Source organism: Heloderma suspectum, chromosome 3, assembly GCF_057233095.1.
Source record: "Heloderma suspectum isolate Gila_16-S chromosome 3, 16-S_ref, whole genome shotgun sequence".
Lineage (NCBI taxonomy): Eukaryota > Metazoa > Chordata > Lepidosauria > Squamata > Helodermatidae > Heloderma > Heloderma suspectum.
In genome coordinates this window covers 31,479,845-31,507,569 of record NC_139460.1, presented here as the reverse complement: position 1 = coordinate 31,507,569, position 27,725 = coordinate 31,479,845, and the positions used below count along the sequence as shown (strand labels likewise).

Here is a 27,725-nt window from a genome sequence, read left to right as displayed (position 1 = left end):
TCCTTATGCGGCTTAATAAAAAATGTGAAAATGTCACATATTGACATATTATACAATATAGTAGAATCCTAATCAGAGTGACAATAGTTAAAATATTTCTTATTACCTCAAGTATTTTAAACTCTTTATTTTAATCACACTGTCTAAGTATTTATTATTGTGTTAACTGTTTTCATTTTTGTAAGCTACCTTGAAAACATTGATAAAAGGCAGAATAACAGGAATGTTTTAAATAAAATAAAATAAGGCAGTATCCTGGAAGATCAGGACAAGGGGATCAGAGAGAAAGACAACAGTTATACCATGAATCAGAGGGGATAAATCAAAGAAAACAGGAAAGAGATTTTAAGCCTGGGTCCAATAGAGGCAGGAACCAATGGTGGAAGAAACACAGGAGCATTAAACAGATATAAAAGGAAAGGTAGTTGGTCACTTGTTGTACAAGAGTCAGAAATAGAATGACCAGTCATAGCTGTCTGACTGGAACAGTTGAGCAGGCAGGTGGGGGAGAGCCAGTGTAGTGTAGTGGTGAGAGTGATGGACTGGGAGCCGGGAGATCCGGGTTCTAGTCCCCACTTGGCCATGGAAGCTCACTGGGTGACTTTGGGCCAGTCACAGACTCTCAGCCCAACCTACCTCACAGGGTTGTTGTTGTGAGGATACAATGGTGAGGAGGAGGATAATGTAAGCCGCCTTGAGTTCCTTGCGAGAGGGAGAAAGGCGGGGTATAAATGCAATAAATAAATAAATAAATAAATAAATAAAATAACATACTCTAAGAAGGTTAGAGTGCAGCAGCAGCCCAGGGTTACCCCATAACTCCTTAAGGATCAGAAAGAGCAGCACACGAAGCAGCTCCAAGTACTGCATTCTAAGGGAGTTCCCACTGGATGGAGGTGAAAAGCTAGGCAAGTTCATCTGTTTATTTCATCTAGTCACTGGGCTTAACCTATGATCTGAGTCAGATGGAACATGAGATCTTTATCTTCCTGATAGTATGGCACTTGAGGAAAGTAGAAATGGTAAGACAGGAACTGGAAACGTATCCCACAGAATGAAATATATGCCTTTTGTAAGTCATGTTATGCACAAAAGGCAATCCATTATGTATGGAGAACCCTCCAACTGCAGAGCAGAATAAAATCAGGGCTTCAATTAGACTGTTGAAATGGGAAGGAACATTTCTGCAGGAAAAAAAATAGTTTATTCATGGAGACCATGCCAGATTAAAAACATGTCTGTTCCAGAATGCACTATTTGGTTTACTTTTAACATTTTCTAGTTTTGTGGCTCTCTAGTAAAAACTTACGCGTAGCTCTCTCATTAATATTAGTGGGATCTATAAGTGCCTAACTTTTGCTGGTAATTTTATATGCTGGCTAACTTTTTGCCATATATTTTGGAGTAAAAAAAATAACAAAATTTCATTTCCGTATGAAATCATATATTCTAGTTATAGGAAATTAAGTACTTTTACTTACCAAACCCATCTATGTCTAGATTGTTATTAACCACAACATCCAGAAGAGAATCCCCAACCTTCCCTTGGGCTGTTAGCTTGTCACCATCACGATTTATGAAGTGCACAGTAACCTTATCTTTTGAGCTGAAAAAAACAAAACAAAACAGGATCTTCAATCATTTTGATGTATAACAGTGTGAGAGACTCAAAAGGACTATACAGTTTTCTGGAGACTGGGTAAGCAACATGACAACACAAACTTTGAATATTTGTGGCACCTGTTCAAGATTCTCCAGAAAAACCACATCACTAGTCAGATACAACTCCCTAACAGTCTAGGCAATTCTTAAATCATTGCATACTAAACACAGTTCTAATTTGACTACATCCAATAAAATATGGACAGGACACTTGTGTAATTTATAATTAAGTCCAATCAGATGTCAAGGTATCCATGGATTACTACTTCCACATTCAATTAGATACAATGGTGGGTGCTCTCATAGGATGGCTGTGACGTTGTCGATGACAGGGATTTTATAATGTAGTAGTATTAATCAGGGTACAGATCTTGATGCTACTGTAACTGGTAACTCATTAAAATAAGAGTACATAACCCTTGTATATTCTTCTTGTTTGTTCAGCTAGAATAAATAGCATGTTTTTGCCCATGGATCCTTTGGGAGGAGGAAGAGTGTCAAAGTGGCCTCTGTAGAGTTCAAGTTGACCAGGTAACTTTGAAGCTTAAAGGCAATGAAATATAGATAGATAGATAGATAGATAGATAGATAGATCAGAAGAGAGGAAATAGGCTCTCTAGGGAATAAAGGCCTGACTGTGAGAACTGGGCCTCTGGGCCCTCCTGCTCTTATCAATGAATGCTGCTAACTCCTACTTACCTGTACCACTGGTTATTTATCTGTGAAGCAGAGAAAGGACAAATCAAGGACACAAAATAACATCATCAGTTTATTTGCTGGAAGAGAGCAACCACAGTGACCAGGGGGCTGGAGCACCTTTCCTCTGGGAAAAGGCCACATCATTTGGGTCTTTTTAGCTGGGAGAAAAAAGTGAATGGGAGGATGGGTATAAATAGGTTTATACAATTATGCACTGTGTAAATCAGGGATGGGTGACTTGTGGCCCTACAGATGTTTTGCTCTATACTTTCCATCATCCCTCAACATTGGGTATGCTGGCTAGGGCTGTTGGGAGTTGTAGGCCAAAACATCTGGAGGGCCACAAGTTTCCCACCCCTGGTGTAGAGAAAGTGAACAGAAAGAAAATTTTCTCCCTCTCTCTAGAACTTGGGAAACCCTCACTTGGTACAGCTCAAAGCTTGGAGGTAGGGAACACTGCTGTAGCAGTACCAATAACAATATATTTATTAGCGTTTATATCCCATTTCACATGTGGGAAATATTAATATACCTATAAATAACTGGGGGTGGGGTGTATGTAAATACTGCATAAATTGGGCCTTTGTTTAAATTAACTTTTTATCCCACCTTTCCTCCAATAAAGTCAGGACAGTGTACATGGTTCTCACCTTATCCATTTTATCCGCACAAGAATTCTGTGAATCAGGTTCTACTGAGAGATCAAGACTGGTCAAAATCTCCTAATGAGTTTGAAGGCTAAAGCTCAGTGGGAATCAGAACGTGGTCCTACTCTAACCACTACACCACAGTGGCTCTTTCTGCAATCATCAAACCTTCAATGTAAGCAAATTCAGTATAAGCAAATGTAAAGTGATACACATTGGGGCAAACAATCCTAACTTCACATGTACGCTGATGGGATCTGAGCAGGTGGTGACTGACTACAAAAGGGGTCTTGGGTTTGTGATAATTAGTTCTATGAAAATGTTGACCTACTGTGCAGCTGCTGTGAAAAAGGCAAATTCCATGTTGGACAGAATTATAAAACTACCAGTATCATACTGTCCTTATACAAATCTATGGTATGACCACACTTGGAATACTGTGTATAATTCTGGGGACTTCTGGTAAGGAGCCATGTCGTCCTGGCAGTGATTTGCAGGGCTCCGCAGGTCACTTCCTTCAAACAGCTGTGAAAAGGTTGAGAAACCTTTCCCTCCCCCTGGAAAATAAAGGGGAAGCCTGCAGTACCATCCGGATGAAATCTTAGAAGAACAGCTGCCTTTGCGGAGGATGCAAAGGGGCTCAAAACTAAGGTCAGTCGTTGGAGATAAACACCTACTGAAACGCTGTTTTGAAACTCTTAATTAAGAGAATATAAGGACGGGCGTGCTCCAATCTTAGATAGTATTTGGAAACTTAAGCTACCAGCAAGCACCACTTGCACAGCAAAAAGCGGAAGTATGGCAGTTGTATAAACCTAACCTGAATTAAAATCAAGGAGTTGCAGACTTCTACAAAGTGAATTTAGCTCAAGAGGTCCTTTCAAAAGAAGAAAAAGGAAAGAGTACTAAGACTGTTTGCATTTTTGAATAAGTATTACAGTCTAATTAACTTTCTATTTCTTTAAATCATTGTTTGAAGGTTTTAATGTTTGAATTTATATGTCTGAAAGCTATGTTTTTGTCCAGTTGCTTTTTTCTTCTGCATGACCTTGAGGAAGCGACGAAGTCAAAATAAATAAATCTTTGGCAGAAAGCCTGGAATAGGCTGGAATAATATCAACTTGTGGGCTGACTGAGTAAAATTTATTACCGAAGGAGTATTGCTGACGCCTGTTGGATGTTAAAAAAAAATCAGCAGCTTATGAAAAATCTTTCTTCTTTTCATGTTCTTTTTTTTATCTCTTTTTCTCTTTTTGATACTGAGAGAGATCTCTTTTGGCATTGGAGGATCAATAACGTACTGGATATCCAGATAATTAATTTATAAAGGAAGTAATGAAGAAGATAATTGAATGAGTGCTATGAATTTGGATAAACCAGCAAAGGATATCAAAACAATTCGTAGTGGAGCGAATACCTGGGAGATGCCTACAGAACAATTAAGTAGAAATACTAAATCCAGGAAAGGATCTCGAAAAGAGACTCCAACGGGAGCGACAAAATTATCAGTGAAAGCAACATCTATAAGCAAGGAAGAGGTACCTGAGCAGAAGCAAGATATACATATATAGGCCCCTAACATTTTTTTCTTTTTTTTCTTTTTATTTTTTAACTAACTTTTTTCCATTTATTTGTCTTGTAACACACACTTTAACACAAGTAGGATTTTGCTTTTAACCTCTACTGAGTAGAGGAACAGGCACAGGCTAGTCTAGAACAATCACAAAGCTAGACACAAAAAGGGAAAAGAGGCTATGGAAGGATAAGACTCTCCAGTGGTGGTGACCTGCAAGGTTTGTTTTCTTGCCTGAGAACAACATGGCCTACACCTGCAACAAATGCAAGTTGATCACGCAGCTGGAAGAAAAAGTGGACTGGAGCGGCAACTGTCGACCCTCCGGGGAATAAGAGAACACAAAGAGTTCTTGGACAGAATGGGGGAACTACAGCAGCAAAGGGAAGATCAGAAGCTTGAAGAGCAACAGCAAGATGAGGCAGTGGGAAATGCTGAGGTGAAGAAAAATGGAGTAGAGGATACTCCTTGGAAAAGGGTGACAGTTAGGAGAAGAAGAACTAGATGCCACTCTGCACCAGTGGAAGCAGTGGAGCTGTGGAACTGATTCCAGGTACTTGCGGATGAGACTGGAGGACAGCCTGCAGAGGAAGAATCACAGGGAAACCTACATGAGACTGAGCAAGAGGCTGAAGGTAATCAAACAGAGGCGATGAAACCCAGGCCTACAACAACAAGAAGAGAGGAGTGGTAGTAGTGGGAAATTCCTTGCTGTGTGGGATCGAGACCCACGTATGTCGCGAAGACCCGTGGACTCGCCAGGTATGTTGTCTCCCGAGAGGACGAATTAGAGACGTGACTGAAAGGTTGCCTGCACTCATAAAGCCCACTGACAGGTATCCCTTTCTTCTCATCCATGTGGGAACAAATGATACCGCCAAGCGGAGCTACAAAGAAATCACATCAGACTTTGAAGCTTTGGGGAGGAAACTCAAGAACTTTGGGGCCCAGATAGTTTTCTCATCCATCCTTCCAGTAGTTAGAAGAGGGATAGAAAGGGAACGAAAAATACTCCGGGTAAATGACTGGCTATGAAGGTGGTGCCGACGAGAGAGATTTGGATTCTGGGACTACGGGCTATACTTCCTGGAAGATGGGCTGTTGGCAAGGGAGGGGTTGCACCTCACAAAGGATGGGAAGAATGTGTTTGGCCACAGCATGAAGAACTTCATCAGGAGGGCTTTAAACTGAATCCTACGGGGAAGGGAGATGTAATGTTGGGGGTAACAATGGACGTAGGCGCATGCACTGCAATGGAGAGAACAGCTCTGATAGCGCCCAGTAATAGTCTTCACACACATGTAGGAAGAAAGCCAGACTATGAAGCACATGGTCTTCGATGTCTATATACTAATGCCCAGAGTATGGGAAACAAACAGAACGAACTTGAACTCTTAATACAGGAGGGAAATTATGACTTGATAGGTATAACTGAGACTTGGTGGGATGACTCTCATGACTGGAATACAGCAATTGAAGGATATAACTTGTTCAAAAAGAACAGGAGGAACAGAAAGGGAGGTGGGGTTGCACTGTATGTGAAAAATACATATCTCTGCACAGAAATACAGGAGGATGAGCTTGATAGCCCCATCGAGAGCATCTGGATCAAAATAAATGGAGCAAAGAATAAAAGGAACCTGGTGGTCGGAGTCTACTACTGGCCACCCAACCAAGGAGAAGATGAGGATGAAACTTTTGAAAAGCAAATAGCCAATGTTTTAAGGAAGCATGATGTAGTAGTAATGGGGGACTTCAATTTCCCCGATATTTGTTGGGAGACAAATTCTGCAAAACATGGCTCCTCCAGGAAATTCCTGACTTGTGTGGCGGATAACTTCCTCCTACAGAAAGTAGAGGAAGGAACTAGAGGATCGGCTATCCTTGACTTGATCCTAACCAACACAGATGACTTAGTGGATAAAGTAGCAGTTACAGGAACTCTGGGGGAAAGTGACCATGTTGCACTTGAGTTCTTGGTTCTAAGGGAAGCAAGAGCCGAGTGTAGTCAAACACGTACCCTGGATTTTAGGAAAGCTGATTTTCATAAACTAAGAACAATGATCAGTAAGGTCCTATGGAAAGCAACACTAATGAGAAAAGGAGTCCAAGATGGGTGGGAGCTTTTAAAAAAGGAAATTCTCAAGGCACAATCACAAACAATTCCAACAAGAAGAAAAGGTGGAAGACAACAGAAGAAGCCAGTGTGGCTTCACAAAAAGCTTAGGGATGACCTGAAAACAAAAAAGGACACATATAGGAAGTGGAAAGAAGGCCAAGTAACAAAGGAAGAGTACAGGCAGGTAGCACAGAATTGCAGGGATGGCGTCAGGAAGGCTAAAGCTGAGAACGAGCTGAGATTAGCGAGGGATGCTAAAAACAACAAAAAGGCTTTCTTCAGCTACGTGCATAGTAAAAGGCAGAGGAAAGAAATGGTTGTTCAGCTATTAAATAAGGATGGAAAAATGATAACAGATGACAAAGAAAAAGCAGAGGTGCTCAATTCCTACTTTGGCTCAGTCTTCTCCCAAAAGAGGGTCTATGACCACCCTGGCAAAGGCGAAGTACAGGCTGAAGGGGCAGGATTGCAGCTTGAGATCGATAGGCATATGGTCAAGGAACACCTCATTACTTTGAATGAGTTCAAATCTCCAGGGCCAGATGAACTGCATCCTAGAGTCATAAAGGAACTGGCAGAAGAACTCTCAGAACCATTGTCTATTCTCTTTGAGAAATCATGGAGGACGGGGGAAGTGCCAGATGACTGGAGGAGGGCTAATGTTGTCCCTATCTTCAAAAAGGGTAAAAAGGAGGAACCTGGGAACTACAGACCAGTCAGTCTGACATCAATCCCTGGGAAAATTCTGGAACAGATGATAAAGCAATCCATCTGGAAGCACCTTGAAAACAATGCCGTGATTACTCGAAGCCAACATGGATTTGTCAAAAACAAGTCCTGCCAGACAAATCTGATCTCATTTTTTGATCAAGTAACCTCCCTTGTAGACCATGGGAATGCTGTAGACATCATATACCTCGACTTCAGCAAAGCTTTCGACAAAGTGCCCCATGATATCCTGATGAGCAAACTAGCTCCAAGTGGGCTAGATGAAACAACGATCTGGTGGATCCACAGTTGGCTACAGAATGGGACTCAAAGAGTGCTTATCAATGGGACCTTCTCAAACTGGGGAGAGGTAACGAGTGGGGTACCACAGGGCTCAGTCCTGGGCCCAGTGCTCTTCCACATTTTTATTAATGACTTGGAGGAGGAGGTGCAGGGAATGCTGATCAAATTTGCAGATGACACAAAATTGGGCGGGATAGCTAATACCCTGGAAGACAGAAACCAAATTCAAAGTGATCTTGATAGACTGGAGTGCTGGGCAGAAAACAACAGAATGACATTGAATAGGGATAAATGCCAAGTTCTGCACCTAGGAAAAAGAAACCAAATGCACAGTTACAAGATGGGGGATATGTGGCTCAACAACACTACAAGCGAGAAAGATCTTGGAATTGTTGTCGATCACAAGCTGAATATGAGCCAACAATGTGATGTGGCTGCAAAAAAGGCAAATGCTCTTTTGGGCTGCATTCATAGAAGCATCGCTTCCAAATCCCGGGAAGTACTAGTTCCCCTCTACTCAGCACTAGTTAGGCCTCATCTGGAGTACTGTGTCCAGTTCTGGGCACCACATTTTAAGAAGCATGCAGACAAACTGGAGAGGGTTCAGAGGAGGGCAACAAAGATGATCAGGGGACTGGAAACAAAGCCCCGTGAGGAGAGACTGAAAGAACTGGGCATGTTTAGCTGTGAGAAGAGAAGACTGAGGGGAGATAGGATAGCGCTCTTCAAGTACTTGAAAGGTTGTCACAGAGAGGAAGTCCAGGATCTCTTCTTGATCATCCCAGAGTGCAGGACACGGAATAATGGGCTCAAGTTACAGGAAGCCAGATTCTGGCTGAACATCAGGAAAAACGTCCTGACTGTTAGAGCAATATGACAATGGAACCAATGACCTAGGGAGGTGGCGGGCTCTCCCACACTGGAGGCATTCCAGATGAGGCTGGACAGCCATCTGTCAGGGATGCTCTGACTTGGATTCCTGCATTGAGCAGGGGGTTGGACCCGATGGCCTTGTAGGCCCCTTCCAACCCTACTATTCTATGATTCTATGATACAAAAGATGGCCTTGGATGAACAAACACAGAATATTATAGATGCTATAAGCAAAAAGATGGAGGCTTTTGAACTACGCATAGAACAAAGGATGGGCACTTTTGAACAACATATAGAACAAAGGATGGGCACCGATAATTTTGTAAAAGTAAAATTTATTACAGAAGGAGTATTGCTGACGCCTGTTGGATGTTAAAAAAAATCAGCAACTTATGAAAAATCTTTCTTCTTTTCATGTTCTTTTTTAATCTCTTTTTCTCTTTTTGATACTGAGAGAGATCTCTTTTGGTATTGGAGGATCAATAACGTACTGGATATCCAGATAGATTAATTTATCAAGGAAGTAACGAAGAAGATAATTGAATGAATGCTATGAATCTGGATAAACCAGGATGGGCCCCTTATCTTTTATTGCTCACCACTCTGGAATCTGTTTAGATGTGGAGAGGGATATAAATGTTGTCAATAAATAAAAACAAACAAAAACGTGGTCCTTACTTTTGGGAACCTGTCATTCTCACGCCTCATATATACAGGTTGCAGGGGCACCTGAATAAAGTAAACAACGTCCTTTTCCTTCTTCTTACATTTTCTGTCCTATTCTTCCTGCACAGAATTCTTGCGAGGATCAAACAAACGTGCAAGGGGAGAAAGAACCCCATACGCTGCCAAGCCCATATTAGAGGAAGGGGTGGGGCAAAAAGCTATTGCGTAAAGGCAGCGCCCGTTATTCTTCCCTCGACCCATTTCCCCTCACAACAATCCCGCGAGGTAGGCTGGGCTGCGTGTGTGAGAGGCCGAAGCATGAGCGCGACTGGCCCGAAGTCACCCAGTGAGCTTCACGGCTGACGCTTGGTAAGAGGCACCCTAGTACTCTTGGGCTGAGGGTGAAGCCAGAGCCGCCCTGGCCCAAAGTTTACCTCCCTCTTCAGAGCGGCGACACCGCGAAGAACGAGAGGGGGAGAGGCGGGGAGAGGCGCGAAACCTCTCTGAGGGGAAACTTGCCCTGAGGAGCGGCTGGGGCGTGTGTGGTGAGGCGGGGGGGGGGGGGCTCCTCGTCCGCCGAGCACACGCCATTCCCCGCTTACCTGAGCCGCGCCAGGGCCGAGGCGTGGAAGAGCCGGCCGGGGCCTCGGCTGGCAGCGCTGCCCCAGCCTCCGCCGGCCCCGCCACCAGGCGTTGCGAGGAGCCGACGGCAGGAGGAGGCCGCGGCCACCCGGAGTAGAGGCCCCGCGGCGCCTGAGGCAGCCATGCTCGAACGGCGGGCAAGGACGTGGGTCGCGGGGGCGGCGTTGGTTGGAGGCGACGGCAACGGAGCAAGGCCGAGCGGCTTCCTTCCAGCGCCCGCTCACGCCGGCGAAAGTCCAAAGGCCGCCGGCTTGCGCCGCCGGCACCACCGGCGGCTATTCTCGTAGCCTCGTACGCCGAGAGCGGCGGCCGCTTTAGAATGAAGCACCGCAAAATGCGCGGGGCGCGCGCCGTCCTGGCGTAGGCGTCGGATTACGGAAAAGATGCCGGCTTCGAAGAATGCGCAGTCAGGGGGCGGGAGGGCGGCTGCTCCGGCTGCTCCTCCTTCGGGCCCTCTCGGCCTTTTCGTTTCTCCGCCTTTACCCTGCCGGCCTACAGCTGACCGTCCCGCTCAGGGAAGTGGGGGGCGCTTAACTAGACTGGCCTACCTCACAGGGTTCTTGCAGGGATTGTTGCGATTATGTACAAATGCAGCACTATATAGCTGTGGATATGAAACCTCAGTCAGTCTTAATGGCTCCCTCAGTTTCTAGGCATCTAGGAGATTTCTCTAGGGTGATGGATCTTATTTTTTCCCCTTTCTGTATGTATCCCACGAATGCCTAGGCCAGGGGTAGGGAACGGGTGGCCCTCCAGATGTTGTTAGGCTGCAGCTCCCATCATCCCTAACCATCGGCTAAGCTAGCTAGAGCTGAAAGGGCTGGATGCACCTGATCTCGTCTGATCTTGTAAGCTAAGCAGGGTCAGCCCTGGTTAGTACTTGGATGGGAGACTGCCTTGGAATCAGCCTTCCTGCACTGAGCAGGGGGTTGGACTCGATGGTCTTGCAGGCCCCATCCAACCCTATGATTCTATGAAGTTGCAGTCTCAACAGCATCTGGACAGCCCCATGTTCACCCCTCCTGGCCTAAGGGCTTGTCCAGATGGTGGCTTCCCACGTGGCTGGTTCAGTGCTGAAGGGCGAAAAAAGAGGTACTAAGTGTGGGTATTTTGTGCTATATTTTGAACCAGAGGGTTGGCAACCTTTTTGGCCCCAAGGGCTGCATGCAGTGTTGGAGCGCAGGCCACACACACACACTCTTGTCCACCTCCCTGCCCCCACATCCTATCATGCAGGGATGGGGAGGATGAAATCTCCCCGTACTGCCTGCTGAGATCAGTGGTGGAGGGAGTTTAAAGCCTCTTCTTGCCAGCAATCCTGAACCAGTTTTAAAGTTCTCCCCCCACCGTAAGCCCAATCCAGTTTGCTGTTTGCCCACTGCTGTTAGCAGGGAAACAGCAATCTGTTCCTGGCCAACCAGGTGATGGCTGGGAGGTGGGGAAAAGCGGGTAGAGTACACGAGGACGCTCTGCAGGTTGTCCATATACATTTTGGACAGTGCCACCCATGTGCCGATCCTGGTAGTTTCCAATCTGCCGTTTGAGGGATTGACATAGTCCTTGTGTGGCTTGCTGGCATGCCCGATACTCAGCTAACAACCTTCAGTTGGGAAACAATCTGCCATTACAGCCTCTGCCATTTCCTTATCCGATTGTAAGAAGTGGCTGGGACAGCAAATGTATAGTCGCTTTACCACTCTTGTTCCACTTGGGTTGCTTCCCAGACAGTAAACTAAATCAACTGATCTCAAGCCCCACCTTCTTAATTGAAAGCTTGCACAACTCATTTGTATCTCGTCTTAGGAGAACACATGTTCTCAGGAAATAATGTGGACTTAAAAAAAAACAAAAAACCTAGTTTGCGTGAAAGTGTTCACTTTGCCGAAATGGGAATGTGGTGAATAAGTTTATACGCAAGTGGGACCTGCAACAAAATGTTGCATGCCAGCCACCCATGCCCTCTTCCAGGATATTCCATTTCTGCCCCACACCCTGGTTTTCCTCCCAAAGTCCATGAACATTCCATGTGCATGGGGCATGCTCAGTCCTCACTGGGCTCGTTTGGGGTGGAGTGGCAGGGAAACTCTATTTAGGGCTTTTTAAACTAAAGATTTTGTGTACTTCTGTGAACTTTGGGGTTCCGCAAGCCTGCAGATATAAATGTCTGCGTGGTGCCCTTTGGCTATAGAAGGACTGGAGATCTGAATTTTTGATTAGTATAAATTATGGTATGACAATGATGATGATTATATGATATGAAGCATGTGAAATTTATGGAGGTCCAGGGCCATATTTATGAACAACGTATTTGGTGATGGCTGTGATGACAGAATACAGTTGCAAAGTCATAGCCTGAAAAACTTATAAATAGGGAAGTTCTGTTTGTATGGGGGCAGAATCGGATCAGGAAAACACACATGTGTGCAATGCACATAAGCTGGTTTACTAATCAAGATACGAAACTAGGGTCAGACCAGGTCTTTTCATTGACAGCATTTCCTTGCTAAAGAGGCTCAACGGGCAACCGCCCATATGATGGTTTAGAAGGCTGGCAGAGACCTTCCTTTTTATTAAGACCATCAGGGAGTGATCCCTGCTCTGTGTCTTACTGAACTGTTAGTTTTGCATTTTAATTGTAATTATTTCTTGGGTTGGTTTTTATATCTATTATTGTTTTTTGTAATTGTGCTCCACATCAAGGGACCATTATTGATTGATTGATTGATTGATTACATTTATATCCTGCCTTTTTTCCTCCTTAAGGAAACCAAGGCAGTGTACATAATCCTCTTCCTCTCCCTTTTATCCTCACAACAACAACCCTGTGAGGTAGGTTGGGCTGAGAGTCTGTGACTGGCCCAAAGTCATCCAGTGAGCTTCCAAGGCCAAGTGGGGACTAGAACCTGGATCTTCTGACTCCCGGTCCAACACTTTAGCCACTACACCACACTGGTTCTCTCTCATTTATATCCATTGGGATATAAATGTAATTAATAATATTGACATAAAATGTTCCACATTTCTAGAAACATCAGAAAGCAGCCTACACTCTAGTTATGCCAGGGAGGGGTGATACACTCCCACTATGCCAGTGGAATGGTTGTGATACCCTACAGATGTCCAGCTCATGAAGAGAAACTACAATATCTGGAAAATCCCCAGAAGGCATAAAAACAGCAGACAAATCCACAGTGTTCTGAAAAATGCAGGCATAGCCCACCAATGAGGGACTTTGCAGGGGCTGACACCCATATAACGTAATGCACAGCTTTTCAAGCTTCTAGACCCCACCCTTGTCAAAATCAGCATGTATGCTTCTCTTTCCCACTATGAGCAGTATTAACATTCATAGAATCATAGAATAGTAGGGTTGGAAGGGGCCTACAAGGCCATCGAGTCCAACCCCCTGCTCAGTGCAGGAATCCAAGTCAGAGCATCCCTGACAAATGGCTGTCCAGCCTCGTCTTGAAGGCCTCCAGTATGGGAGAGCCCACCACCTCCCCAGGTAATTGGTTCCATTATCGTATTGCTCTTACAGTCAGGAAGTTTTTCCTGATGTTCAGCCGGAATCTGGCTTCCTGTAACTTGAGCCCATGATTCCGTGTCCTGCACTCTGGGATGATCAAGAAGAGATCCTGGCCTTCTTCTCTGTGACAACCTTTCAAGTACTTGAAGAGTGCTATCATATCTCCCCTCAGTCTTCTCTTCTCAAGGCTAAACATGCCCAGTTCTTTCAGTCTCTCTTCACAGGGCTTTGTTTCCAGTCCCCTGATCATCTTTGTTGCCCTCCTCTGAACCCTCTCCAGTTTGTCTGCATCCTTCTTAAAGTGTGGTGCCCAGAACTGGACACAGTACTCCAGATGAGGCCTAACCAGTGCTGAGTAGAGGGGAACTAGTACTTCCCAGGATTTGGAAGCGATGCTTCTATGAATGCAGCCCAAAAGAGCATTTGCCTTATTTGCAGCCACATCACATTGTTGGCTCATATTCAGCTTGTGATCGACAACAATTCCAAGATCCTATTCCAAGACCATTGACTTCGTAGGTCACTGGGCCAACAGTAGCTGAATACATGGCAGCTGATTGCAAGTCTCAGCAGGTTAAGAGCCAGAATTGGATGGAGCGCTGGTGCATATAAAGAGGCAGGATCTGTTGCAAGCCAAGATCTGGAACTGGGTAAACTGTCCAGTTAGGGCAACAATCACTACAGAGAGAATATGGGCCAAGGTCAAGCCATGGTCTGTGATCTTGGTTTGTCAGCAAACCATAGTTGGTTGGATTCAGACAAAATGGCAAGCTACGGTTTGTTGCAAACAGGGACTGGAATTTTCTAATCTTGGCACATAAGAGGAGGAGAGAAGGGAAGGGGGAACCACATGATCCCAAGGCTCATATCTCCTTATTTTTATACCACAAAACCATTCTTTTTCTCCCTCTCTCATCATACCAGAACCCAGGATCATCCCATGAAGCTGAATGATGGGAGATTCAGGACATGCAAAAAGAAGTACTTCTTCGTGCAATGTGTAATTAATTTCTAGAATCTACATGGCCACTGGCTTTGATGGCATTAAATGGGGGTCAAACACATGGAGGGTAGTGTTAGAGCAATCAGGTCAGGTAAGACACAGGATTCACAGATTACAAAGGAGGTCGCGGAGGAGAAATAGACAGTGGCAGCAATTTGGCTTTGTACATGCCTGCTCCTCTTCCTTTGCTTACCTGTGCCAGGCAGAGCTGTGTGCAAATGGCCTCTTGAAATTTTCCAACCTACTTGTGGGCAGAGAAATTTGGGAGACAATTTCACTGAATTTCTCCAGGGGGAGGAGAAATTCTCAACAGTTTCTCCCAGGTAGAGCTCCCTATTGGCAGGGCTTGTAGCACAGCTTCTTTCCTTTTTGGTAAGGGTTTTGGTGCTGCGACAGCATCTATTGTCTTGGCAGGCTGGCCCCCAATTTGCATCCACCGCAATGCAGGTGGGAACAGTGTTGTGTCTAGCTCCAGGAATGAGGTGGAGTTGCTGCTCTGCCAAAATCTGTCTTCCAATTTCCTGAAAGCGCCCCCCCCCCCCGCTTCCATTGTTCTGCCTCATTCAGGATGTTTTAGGTGCCAGGCAAACCCCTCTAGGTTCTCCTGGTGCCTAACTCTTTCTGGTGCCAGGTGAAGACCTTTTCATTTTCCCAAGAATTTTAGCATTTTAACATTTTGCTCTTTTAGCTTTGCCGTTTTAAATTTGTTACTGTGTTTTAAATCTCTGCATTGCTGCTAGGTTTTATGCTGGTTGTACTTTTATACTGTAGTTTTAATGCTTTTATATTTTATATTGTTTTTATGTTGTACTTGAGGTTTAAATTTTTGTGAACCCTCTAGAGAGCTTTGGCTATTGGGTGGTATAGAAATGTAATAAATAAATAAATAAATTTTAAAATTTATTTTTTGTGATGTTTTTGAGCTTACCTAATCACAGCTAGCCTCCCAGGCTGCCTGCACACCCTGACCTGAAAAAGCCCTATGGGAGGAATTACCTCATCATGCCTTAAACTGGGCTTTAATTGAAGTGTAGGAAGCTGTGGAGGCTACAGGCTGCCAGAGAGATGATTGTACAATGAAAAACAGGACACTTATGCTTACTCCTTGGCCACCTCGTAAGTAAGGTAAGCCCAAGAAACCCAAACCCAACCCATGATAATTTCTTTGAAATTGTTCACCATTGAATTTCTTTTCGAAAGCGATTTCTCTTCTGTCAAATGGAATGAGAATGGTTGAAAAAAATGTGGGAGAAATTTTCGGTACAACAGTAGTGCCAGGACAGAGTACCTGTGTGGTGTGCACTGTCCTGGCACCCTCAGTTCTAAGAGTGGTATGAGAGTTGCTGTTGGGTGTTTGTCCCCGGAGAAATGTTAGCAACATGGTCAAGTTCCTAGGAGTGTTCTGGAGACAGGCTGTTTGTGCAAGGTGGTCCCTTTGCATGCAGAGCGCCCTTTCTCCCTAGTTCCCTTCCACAAAGTTCCCCTTTGTGTGCTCCAAAGCGTGCACAACATGAGGCCAGAGAGAAATCATCTCAGTTATGGTCCCCACCCACCCAGTTTGGGGTCTATATAATGGTGGTACTGGACTTCCTCTTTTTTATACAAACTTCATTGACAGTTCTTCTTGTAATTGGCTGTTGTTGCTCTGACTCAGCCTTCCCCATCCTGGTGACCTCTATATATGTTGGACTACAACTGCCACCATCTCCAGTTAGCAAGGCTATGAGCCATGCTGGCTGGGCAGGATGAGAGTTGTGCTCCGACACATTTGGAGGGAACCAGGCTGGAGGAAGGCAGCTGTAATTTGTCTCTTTGTTCCATCTTCTCCACCACCACCACCACAAGAAGACCCTTCAAGGCATCAGCTCTGGTTCCTGGTCCACTAAGGTACTTCCTCTGCATTGTTGCTGGCAATGGAGGGCTGTAATTATGTGGACTGCATTTGTGACCCCAGCCAATGTGGATGGTATCAAATCTCTGAAAGGAAAAAATAAAATATAATAGCATTAACTGAAAGTTCAAATTCCAGTCATCATCCTTTTTTCTGGAATTGGGGCTGAGCTACATTCTCTGCGTGATGTGCAGGTGCTGTTGAAGGCTGAACTGCCTGATTTCCTCTTCCTCCTCTTCTCCACCCTGCCACCCACAAAGGTTGACAGTACAATCCTAGACATGTCTCAAAGGTAAGTCCCCTTGAGTTCAACAGGACTTATTACCAGGAAACGTTTTAGGATGGCAGCCTTAGTAAAGTAAGGTCTGTGATGTGACATTGCCTTTCCCTGCCCTTAGGGAAAGGCAGCCCATCAAGCTAAGCAAGGGGTTGGGAACTCAACGCCATCACCTCATACCATGCTCCCCTAATCAATTCAGAAGTCTCCATGCACCTTGCAGTCCAGGTGACTCAGAAATGCCAATGGCTTCCTCCTCAGATTTTATGAAAGAGAAACCTGAGGCAAGGCAAGACCAGCACAAGAAGCAAACACTGTCATACACGCACACACGCACCCATCTCAGAACGAATGGCTCATTTGCCGCTCGCAGCACGCGTCAGAGTCAGATGTTTTCATAGCAGCTGTGTGAAGCATATCCAAGCTGGCTCTCTAGAGAGAAGTACAAGAGGGAGAGGGAGCGCAGCAGAAGGCAGATTGATGGCTATCTTGCGCACACTTTGCTTTCTTTGGGATACCTTCCCTCTCACTCCAGGGCTTGAAATTGCTCAGAAAATTCTTGGCGGGACACACAATTGAATTCTTGTGGGAAAAGTTATGCCCTGTCAAGTTTGGACCTCCCTGGCTCATTTGCCCTTACAGGACCACCCCACAAAGATGAAAAAGTACAGTTGGCATATCCTTGGGCTAAGCATGTTTCTGTGGCCAGGCTAGGGATATTCTCAGGGCATTCCAGCCCTTCCAGCAGGTCGAGCTGAGGGAGATGAAAGCAAGAGCAAGGGCCATTCTACCAGCCCTGCTGAAAGACTTCATTTTTTCCTTTTCCCTCCCCCATTCCCATTGTTGTGTATGTGATGCCTTTTTAGATTGTAAGCCTGCAGGCAGGGATGATCATGTTCAATTGATTATATGTAAGGCACTCTGGGAGCCTTTTTGGCTGAGGAGTGGCATAAACATATTTCAGATAAACAAACGAACAAATAATATGGCACCTACAAAGATATATCTTGAGCACTGGAGCTGCTTTGAAAGGGCACTCACCTTTCGCCCTGTCTTTGGAGCACTTGTTGTTTGGGGTGGTGATAGAAGGGAATGAACGTACATTGAATTGCATAAATATACACATGGCACTTTTTAAAAAGCAGGCAGCCCACCAAAGCAGGCGGGGGTGGGAGATTGCTAGACAGGTGACGGATTTGGCATTGGAGTTGAAGGTGGGAGGAAATTTAGGTCAACCCACTGGAGCAGCAGCAAGTGTAGAGGGAAACTCCATGTTATTGCTGTAGCTGTTTTGGTGCTATGATTTAAGTGTTTTTAAAATGAAAAACTGTACATGCTCAGAGTATTAGCATTTTTAAAATCAGGGGTGGCAAACAGTTGTGGCAAACAGATGGCAGTTGAAGGGATGCAAGAGAAATGTTAGTTGTGTGCTTCAAAACTGAAGTAATACATAGGGCCATCTAAATGCACCCCCCCCCCCGTAACATCATTAAGTCCAGGGTCTAAAATGACCTAGCCGCACCACTGAGGGCACCCGGTTGGGGCAGGCAACTCTGGCATATCTTTGCTGGCGGAATGGCTGCACCAGTGGAGCGTTCCGCCAGCATTTTGTGGGGACAGGATATCTCACATCCTGCCAGCATAGGATCTTGCCCTGAATCTTGTTAATTGTGCAGTGCAGTCCTTTGCATATCTACTCAGAAGTAAGCTCCATTGTCTTCTGTGGAACTTATTTCCAGGTAAGTGTGAATAGGATTGCACCCGAAGTGAAGTTATCAATTCATCAGGATATGTACTGTTATCTTTTAATTTCACTTGGTGAAACAGACCTTCTGTCACTCTGAACACTTGTGTGAATATGCTTTCAAGTTTCTCCCCACCCGCTCTGTCTGACAGTGTGGATTTTTCCCTTTGAAGGCTCATGCCTTCACAATAAATGCATGAGTCTTTAAAGTGCCACATGGCTATTTAGTGTCTTTGCTATAACAAGCTCTTCTGGAAATGGTTAAAAGTGTAGTGTCTCCGGATTTGTACTCCTCTCCCAGAAATCCACAGCTTTCTACTTGCTTTTGTGCTGCTCAGTAAATATCTTTGATTGATTATTCACCACAACTCCAAGATCTTTTTGATTACTAATCACAGCTAACTTAGCACAAGATGTAATAAGATCCTGTGCCGTTAGGGAGCAGAGCAAACCAAGAAAGGGATAATATCTATTCTATTTATTAAAGGATGCACAGAGACAAAAGAGACAGAAAAGCAAGGGCAACAATTGCTCTGTCAGTCCAAAATGACCAGTTACTCCACATCAGAAATGCGAAAACAGCCAAGCAAAGGTTGGAGGCTCTGCGGATAGCGCACCAGCCTACCAGCATCAATGCAAAGCCCTTTTTGAAGAGGCAGCTGTTTAAAATGAGGCTCGAGAAAGGAGCCAGCTCGCCAGACCATATAAATGCAATTGTTGAAGAGCTGTGGGCAACTGGCTCAGAGACTCCAGAGGAGGATATCGTGGCCATCATTTTGTGCAGCCTAGATGACTCCTATGAACCCCCCATAACAGCCTCAGAAATGCACCCTGAAGCAGAGCTAAAATTCTACTCTGTAAAGGCCAGGCTGATTAGTGAGTGGAATTGCAGGATGGAAAATATGGCCAATGCCTCAGGTAAGAGGACAAAGGCTAGGCCAACAACAAGGGCCACAAGGAACAAGCCCTTAAGGCAAAGACAAAAGAATGCTACAGGTGTGGGGCCAAGACACATTTCAAGAGAGACTGTCCCCAAAACAGCCACAAGGGGGAGCCAAAGAACAACAAAGGGCAAGGCAGAGCAAACTACAAGGGGCCCATGCCTGCCAGACTGTTTACCTCAGAGTAACCAGAGCTCAGAGGCACAACCTAGTTTGGGTGCTGGACTCAGGAGCTAGCAGCCACGTGACGACCAGAGGGAGTTCTTCAAGGAACTGGATCACCAAAAGCAGGGTTATGTTTGCCTGGCTAATGGTAAACAGATAAACGCTTCAGGAATAGGAGAAAGCACCATAGACTGTATAGCACCACTGCATGGTGGGAAAACAAAGCTAAAAGATGTCTTCTTTGTGCCAGACCTGGAAAGGAACTTGCTCTCAGTAAGAAAGTTACCACAGATGGATTTGTCCTACTTTTCGAAGGGGATGAATGCCAAATATCCAGAGAAGGAAGGTTGTGGGGCAATGCCAGGGTAAGGAACTCTATGTATGAGATTGCTGGCAGTAGCGAAGAGGCCCAGAGGGCAGACCACACACCCCACAACAGTTGGCATCCACCTCTGGCACAGACGCATGGGGCACAGAAGCATGGAGGCAGTGAAGGAGTTGGTGACCAAGGAACTCGCTGCAGACCTACAGATCCCAGCATGCAGATCAAGGGTGAGCTGTGTGTGCTGCATCAAGACCAAGTCCACGTGAGCCCCTCTGCCCAAGGCAAGTGAGAGCAGAGCTGAAGAACCATTGGAGCTCATCCACTCTGACCTCTGTGGACCGATGGAGGCGATAACCCCTGGAGGGGGTAAGTACTTCCTCACCTTCATTGATGATCATTCCAGGTTCACAACAGTGCACATCATCAAGCGTAAGGATCAAGTACTGAGCAAGCTGCAGGAGTTTGTTACAGCAACCAAGAACAAATTCCGCAAGACATTAGGCGCCATTCATACCAACAATGAAGGGGAGTACACTGGAGGAGAGATGGAAGCATACCTCCGGGCCCAAGGCATCATGCACCAAAAGACTGTCAGTTACTTGCCGGAACAGAATGGTGTGGCTGAGAGGCACAACAGATCACTCCTAGACATGGTAAGAAGCATGCTGTCAGACACAAATCTACCATTTAAATTCTGGGGAGAGGCGGTGTCTACAGTGGCCTACATACAGAACAGGCTGCCAACCAGGGCCACGAGCAAAACACCTTTTGAACTGTGGCATGGAGCCAAGCTGAAGGTGGGCCATCTGAGAGTGTTTGGGTGTAAGGCCTATGCTCACATCCCAGAACAGAAAAGGACCAAGCTGGATGACAGAGCCATCGAAGGGCTCCTGGCAGGATACAGTCCCTACCATAAAGGCTACGGAGTTCTTATTCCCCAAGACTGCTGCATCATAGTCAGCCGAAGTGTGCAATTCGATGAGACTGCGAGGCCCGGGACTATGGAGCTGATAGAGGTGAACGTGAGCACACCTGAGAGTGGAGAAGGGGATTAGGTGTGTCGGCTGCCCTCTCATCTTCCCACAGTGCCTGAGGAAGATGAGAGGGCAGCCGACACACCTAATCCCAACAATGAGGGCGGTGACACCGGGGAGCCCAAGCTGAACGCAGCAGAGCAGCAGAAACCCAGGAGGTCAGAGAGGGCCACCAAAGGCATGCTGCCAGACAGGTACGGGGAGTATTATTTTGCAGGCAGGGCACAGCAGATCCAAGAGCCGGCGAGTTGGGAGGATGTTGCCTCCTTGCCCAAGGATGAGGCAGACAGGTGGGAGAAGGCAGCACAGGAAGAGATGGACTCCTTACACCAAAAATGGGAGTTGGACCCTGACTGAACTTCACCCCAATTGCGAGGCAATCGGCTGCAAGTGGACCTTCGAAGTGAAGTGCAATGCAGACAGTGAAATAGAACGCTACAAAGCCAGGTTAGTAATGAAGGGATACTCTCAAAATGGGGAGGACTACGATGAAATGTTTGCCCCAGGGTAAAGTACACCTCCATTAGAGCAATGCTGAGCATCGCAGCCAGCAGGGAGATGCAAGTTAGGCATCTAGACATTAAAACAGCATTCCTGTACAGTGAAATAGAGGAAGACCTGTACATGATGCAGCCGCCAGGGTTTTGTAGATCCAGAAGGGGCAAGGAAATTGTGCAAACTGCAGAAAAGCATTTACGGACTTTAGCAGGCCGCCAGGGCCTGGAACGAGAAAATTAATGGAGTCTTGGTAAATCTGGGCTTCACCAAGGGGAAAGCAGACTCCTGCCTCTATACCAGGCAGAGGGGGGGGGGGGACATACATACTGGTATATGTGGATGATTTGGTCCTGTGCTGTGAGTGGGAAAGCGATGGCACGGAAATTATGCTCAGACTGAAAGAGAATTTTGAAATCAAGGACCTGGGTCCAACAGCGCACTATTTGAGTATACAGGTTGAGAAGGGGGACGATGGAAGCTTCCTCCTTAGTCAAAGACAGAAGATCGAGGAGATGCTGCTGGAATTCGGAATGGCAGAGGCGAAAGAGGTCAGGACTCCCATGACCACAGATCACCTGAAGGGGTGAGATGATGATGTCCCACTGCTGGATAATCAGCAGTATCAAAGGGCCATTGGTAAGCTCCTATTCATTGCAACAGTTACCAGACCAGACATAGCTGCAGCCGTGGACATCCTGACCAGGAAAATGGCCAAGCCATCTCAACGCGACTGGAACGGAGTGAAGCGTGTGATGTGCTAGTTGAAAGGTACCACACATACAAAGCTCAAACAGCCCAGCAGCACACACACAGGGCTGATCGGGTTTGTGGATGCAGACTGGGCAGGTGATGAATCAGACTGCAAGTCCACATCAGGAAACCTGTTCACATACAACTAGGGATGGCGGAGAATTTCTCCACGAATCTCCGGGAGGCCGAATGCCAACGCATTCGGCCCCCCGAAATTGGTGGTGAAATTCTCCACCGGCCCCCCGCCCCGGGATGGGACTTACCTCGTGCGAATGTCCCTCTCGGCGGAGGGTCCCGGCAGCGGTTTGGCGGGGGCGGCGGCCGGTCTTCTGACCGGCTGCTGCCACCGCCATTGCAAAATAAAAAAGGAAAGTAAAAAAACAACACACACCCGTGATAGGCTACGTAACGATTTACGTAGCCTATCACGGCTAGATTTCCAAAGTCAGCCGTGATAGGCTACGTAAATCGTCACGTAGCCTATCACGGGTGACTTTGGAAAAAAAAAAAGCGCGTACGCAAATGGCGGCGCCCATGGGGCGCCGCCATTTGCGTTCCTTAGTTTGGCACGTCTAGTCTATGTAAAGATTTACGTAGACTACGGCGAAAATAAGGGCAATGCAAATAGCATTACCTTATTTTTGCTGTAGTCTACGTAAAACTTTACGTAGACTAGACGTGCCAAACTAAGGAACGCAAATGGCGGCGCCCCATGGGCGCCGCCATTTGCGTACGCGCTTTTTTTTTTTTCAAAGTCACCCGTGATAGGCTACGTGACGATTTACATAGCCTATCACGGCTGACTTTGGAAATCTAGCCGTGATAGGGTACGTAAATCGTTACGTAGCCTATCACGGGTGTGTGTTGTTTTTTTGCTTTACTTTTTTTTTCGTGGCCGGGTAGACGGGGCGCTCCTCCCCAGCCTGAATTTCGGCGGCGAGGGATGGGGCGCCTCCCCCCCAGCCTGAATTTCGTCCGGGCGAGGCAGGGCGCCTCCCCCCCCTCGCCTGAACTTCGGGGGGAGAACCGAAGTGCCTCCCCCCCACCGTGAAGCAAGCTACGGGACCAGGTAAGTCCCTTTCGTCCATCCCTACGTACAACAGTGGGACTATCAGTTGGGCCAGTAAGAAGCAGGCAGTTGTGGCCATGTCTTCCGCAGAAGCAGAATACATGGCAGCAGCCAGTGCATGTCAGGAAGTGATTTGGCTCAGTCAGTTATTCACTGTCAGGATGGAGAACACGCAAGCCACAGTGCTATATGAAGACAATCAGGGGTGCTTAAAACTGGCATCGAGTGAGAAACTGAGGCCACAGATGATGTGAGGCACATTGATGTGAGGCATCACCTGATAAGAGACTTAGTAGAGCAAGAGGTGATTGAACTGAAGTATTGCACGACTGAAGAAATGGTGGCAGATGTGCTGACAAAGCCTCTGCTGGGGGAACTGCACCAGCGCCACCTGATGGGCATGGGATTAGTGCAGTGACCCATTGCCCTCGAGAAGGGGTCTCAGAGGAACTCGGGCCATGAGTCACTTAACGTGAACTTGAACGGTTAATATGTACCTGAGTCAGGTGGGAGGCGACCTCTGGAAGATTGTATTGCCTTTTCTTTGTCTCCTCGCCCTACTCTCCTATTCTTCTTCCTACTTCCTCCTGCAAGGGATGCTGACCATGAGGTTGACCTCAGCCAACTTACCTCGAGATGTAAACTTGTTATATCTCAAGTAAAGTCTGTTCTTAACCCACCACTCGGGTGTGTTTTGTCTACATCTGTGGCTACTGATGGGGGGCTGATTCGGACTTCACTCAGAAACCTAAACAAGTTTTCACTTTTTGGCAAAAACAATAAAAGGAAGCTAGACAAAATGGAGACCCTGTGGGTAGGTGGTTCTTGGATCTGGCAAATCAGTGTTCAGCCTGCTCTGGACAGGACTGCACTCCCCCTGAAAGAACAGGTACACAGTTTGAAGGTGTTCCTAGATCCAGCATTGTTAGTGGAAGCCCAGGTGGCCTCAATGGCACTGACTGCCTTTTACCAGGCTCGGTTGGTTCGCCACCTTGGCCATTCCTGGACAGGAACAGCTTGGCTTCAGTTGGGAGCACACAACTATCATTTCGCTTGCAGCCCTCCAACAGCCATTTCATGCCTTAGAACTGCTTCTATATTCCTGGTATGTTAGAACAGCAACAAAACTGTTTGCCATTCCTCTTAAGGCATCAAGAGGGCGGGTCATACAACCCTATGAGCAGTGAATACTGGAATGTACCACACATCAGGATTTATTTAGGGTGCACTCTGAACCCGGAAGCTTATGGCCATCCAATGCAGAGCGGGAGGTGCCTCTGCCCTCCTCCTGCTCTGCATTTTAGCTAGATGGGCTTTTCCGCCCATCTAGCTGAGGTTCTGCAGAGCGGGAGGGAAGGAGGCTGGGGAGGCCTGGGGCTACGGTGCAAGCTGCCACCTCCCCAACCCCCTCCCCACCCACTGGCATGCCCCCTTTCCCTCCTCTCTGAGGTCGCAAAGGTGACTTCGGAGAGGCAGCGGGTACGGTTCTCTCCATGCTAGCTGCAAGGGGGAGGGGAACTCAGATTTCTGGCTTGGAGGTCGGAGCACTGTCTCCAACCTCTGATCCAGGAATCAGAACTACCCAATGGCCCCCCAGCCTCTGTCTAGGGGCCATAGGATTGCTCCAAGTATTTGTGGTCTGCTCCTCAGCCAAGAATCTCAGGAGTGGCTTAGAATCAGCAAGGCAGTCCCTGTCCTGCAGGCTTGCAATAATACTTTTAAAAACCCAGGCAAGGGGTAGGTGTGCACATTTTACGCAAATGTATGGTTTCCCTTGCCCTCTTTTTTGTGATACATTTCCTCTCTCCTTTTTGGCGATGCACAAGTGGGCACACTATCCTGCTACTTGTTCCTGGTATTAGATATAGGGTAGCCACTTAAGCACTGGCCAAAAAAAGAGGAAATGCATCACCCCAAAAGAGTGCACTGATCTGCATAAAATCTTAATTTATAGGTATATGTGCACTTTTAGAAATCTTTGCTATAATTTAAATAGAAATACAGTGCCTCTCACCATGGTGGGAAGACTGTGACCAGATGACCTGTGTGCCTGCTTGGCCTGTGTTCCAGGTATTAACTGTGGATGGGCAACTTCAAGGCCCCTGTTCTCCCGTCATCTTCTGCTCTCCCTTCTTCTGCTCTCCCAAGTCTCCCAACTTGGACTGGGTAGCCCTTCAAACAGAGCAGTGGCTTCCAAACTTTTTTGATCGTGCACCTCGATCAGTGAAAAACTTTTGAGCACCCACCCAATATATGTATATTTATTTATAAATTATATACATGCACTACAGTACTAATATGTACATTATAAAACATACACAGAAAATAACAATTAAACAGGATGAGATAAAGATGAAATAAACCATATTTTCAGAAATATTTTTCATTTTATTTATTAATGGTACAAACCCCCTTTTTGCTCTCACTTAAAAAAAATTATCATTAATATCATCTGTAAATCCACTTAGGTGTGCATGCGTCCTTGCTATAAGCTGATGATCGTGCAAGGGCACCGCTGTCTACTTGCAAGGAGGGGACAGGCGTGCTTGGCTGGGCTCCTGCCTGCGCCAGAGCCACGACTCCTGGTAGCTAGCCCCTCACCCTGAGTCCCCACTCCTTGGTCGACTGGTGGCTTGGCCTGGGTTGTTAACCCTTCCCGCTCTCCTTTGGCAGGATGGAAGCTGAAAGTGCCCGCTTCCTTCTCGGCTTCGAGAGTGGGAAGGGTTAATCTTTGGCAGGATGGCAGCTGAGAGGAAGGCAGCCCCCCCCCCCCCCGGCTCTGGCTTCAATCTGCCAAAGGAGAGCGGAAAGGGTTAACCTCCTCTGGTTAACCTCCTCTGGGGCAGTTAACCCTTCCTGCTTGCCTTTGGCAGGATGGAAGCTGAAACTGCCCGCTTCCTTCTTGGCTTCCTTCTGTGAAAGGAGAGTGGGAAAGGTTAATCTCCTTCCCACTTTGCTGAGTGGGAAGGGTTAATCTTCCTGCTTTCCTTCAGCCGCAGCCACTGCTGCCGCCAGCCTCCTTACACAAAACGGCAGCTCGCAGGAGCAGCGGGAGGCAGCTCGCGCACCCCAGTGGATCGTCTTGTGCACCCCCTGGGGTAGGTACACCCCACTTTGGAGACCCCTGAAATAAAGGACCATGCTCTGACAGCCCTTGAAAAGAGGACTATCCTCTGTAAAATAGGACACACGGACACCCTAGGGTACAAACACGATTTAGAGGACCAGGATGGTGGGGAGAGGCACTGTCACTTTGAAATGGACACATTTGGACGTTTTGCTTGAACCTTCAAGTGACTGTCCTATAGCTATGTGCATAGATCAGTCTGCAGACTGGAATGAGTATGTCCTTTATCTTTGATCTGTGGTTTTCATGTTGACACTGAGCATTTACAGTAAAACCCTTGATACAATAAAAGGCTACATCTAATCTGTAGCAAATCATGTTATGTTTATCTAACCACATGTTAACTTTGTTTGTGCAAAGAAAGCCTATTCAGCTTGTTTACATTTCTTATCAACTCACTCTTGCGCAATAGATTCTAAGGTCCACCGTGTGGTTATATAAGTTGTAGCTTGTATAAGTTGTAGCTTCTCCTGCCAGAATCATCCCTTCCTGCAGTCCTCACTTGTTTTGCCTGCATCCAGGACCCTACACTGGGTAGGCTAAGGAAACAGAACCAAGAAACTACAGGACCAGTGGCGTAATGGAGCCAGGGCTCATACGGTCAAAGCGCCGGGGCGTTTGGATTAGCAGGGATGATGATGTCATCTGTCACCTCCCCACTCCCCGTAGCCTTCGTAGCCTTCGCTGTTCCCTCTGAACTTAGCTGCAATCCTAAAACTATCTGGGCGTGGGGCGTGGTTTGGAGTGGCTTGGGTTTGAACGGGCATTTAAGACCCATTAGCGTTTATTTATTTATTTATTAATTAAATTTATTAATCGCCCATCTGACTGGTCACCCAGCCACTCTGGGCGATGTACAACCCACCATAAAACAATTTAAAACAATAAAATTTTACCATAAATTTTTTTTTTTAAAATACCCTAACCCACCCCAAATGCCTGCCTGAACAACCATGTTTTTAATGCACAACGGAAGCTCATTAAAGAGGGGGCATGACGGAGTTCCCTAGGGAGGGAGTTCCACAGAGTGGGGGCCACCACAGAGAAGGCCCTCTCCCTCGTCCCCACCAGTCTAGCTGTCCTGGCTGATGGGACAGAGAGAAGGCCATCTGAGGCTGATCTTGTTAAGCGGCCTGTCTGGTGTTGCTGGAGGCGCTCCTTAAGATAGGCTGGGCCGGAACCATATAGGGTTTTAAAGGTCAAAACCAACACCTTGAATTTGGCCCGGAAAACAACTGGTAACCAGTGCAACTCCTTCAGCACTGGAGTGATGTGATCTCGCCGGCGGCTGCCTTTAATCAGGCGAGCCACCGCGTTCTGTACCAGCTGCAGCTTCCGAACCGTCTTCAAGGGTAACCCCACGTAGAGCGCATTACAGTAGTCTAAACGAGAGGAGACCAGGGCATGTACTAGCGATGGGAGCAAATGGTTGGGAAGGAAGGGGCACAGCTGCCGTATCAGATGGAGTTGATACAGCGCTGTC

The 27,725-nt window shown here is 46.6% G+C and overlaps 2 protein-coding genes across 4 annotated transcripts in view; one reads left to right on the top strand and one right to left on the bottom strand.

Moving 5' to 3' along the window:
* Positions 1-10,223, bottom strand: part of FDX1 (ferredoxin 1) — a 32,360-nt gene extending 22,137 nt beyond the window's left edge. For both annotated transcript variants that reach the window (XM_084842767.1, XM_084842766.1), the window contains exons 1-2: positions 9,853-10,223; positions 1,482-1,606 (exon numbers count right to left, since the gene is read on the bottom strand). In XM_084842767.1, the coding sequence (XP_084698893.1) occupies positions 1,482-1,606; positions 9,853-10,016 (289 nt within the window). In that variant the 5' untranslated portion in view covers positions 10,017-10,223. The remainder of the gene's footprint in view (positions 1-1,481; positions 1,607-9,852) is intronic.
* Positions 9,505-27,725, top strand: part of RDX (radixin) — a 100,665-nt gene continuing 82,444 nt past the window's right edge. Inside the window, exons 1-2 of one of the 2 annotated variants that reach the window (XM_084842765.1) lie at positions 9,520-9,619; positions 16,507-16,604. The gene's annotated coding sequence lies outside the window, so the exon portion shown is untranslated. Of the gene's footprint in view, positions 9,620-16,506; positions 16,605-27,725 lie in introns of both variants that reach the window. The other variant, XM_084842764.1, reaches the window with a different exon arrangement.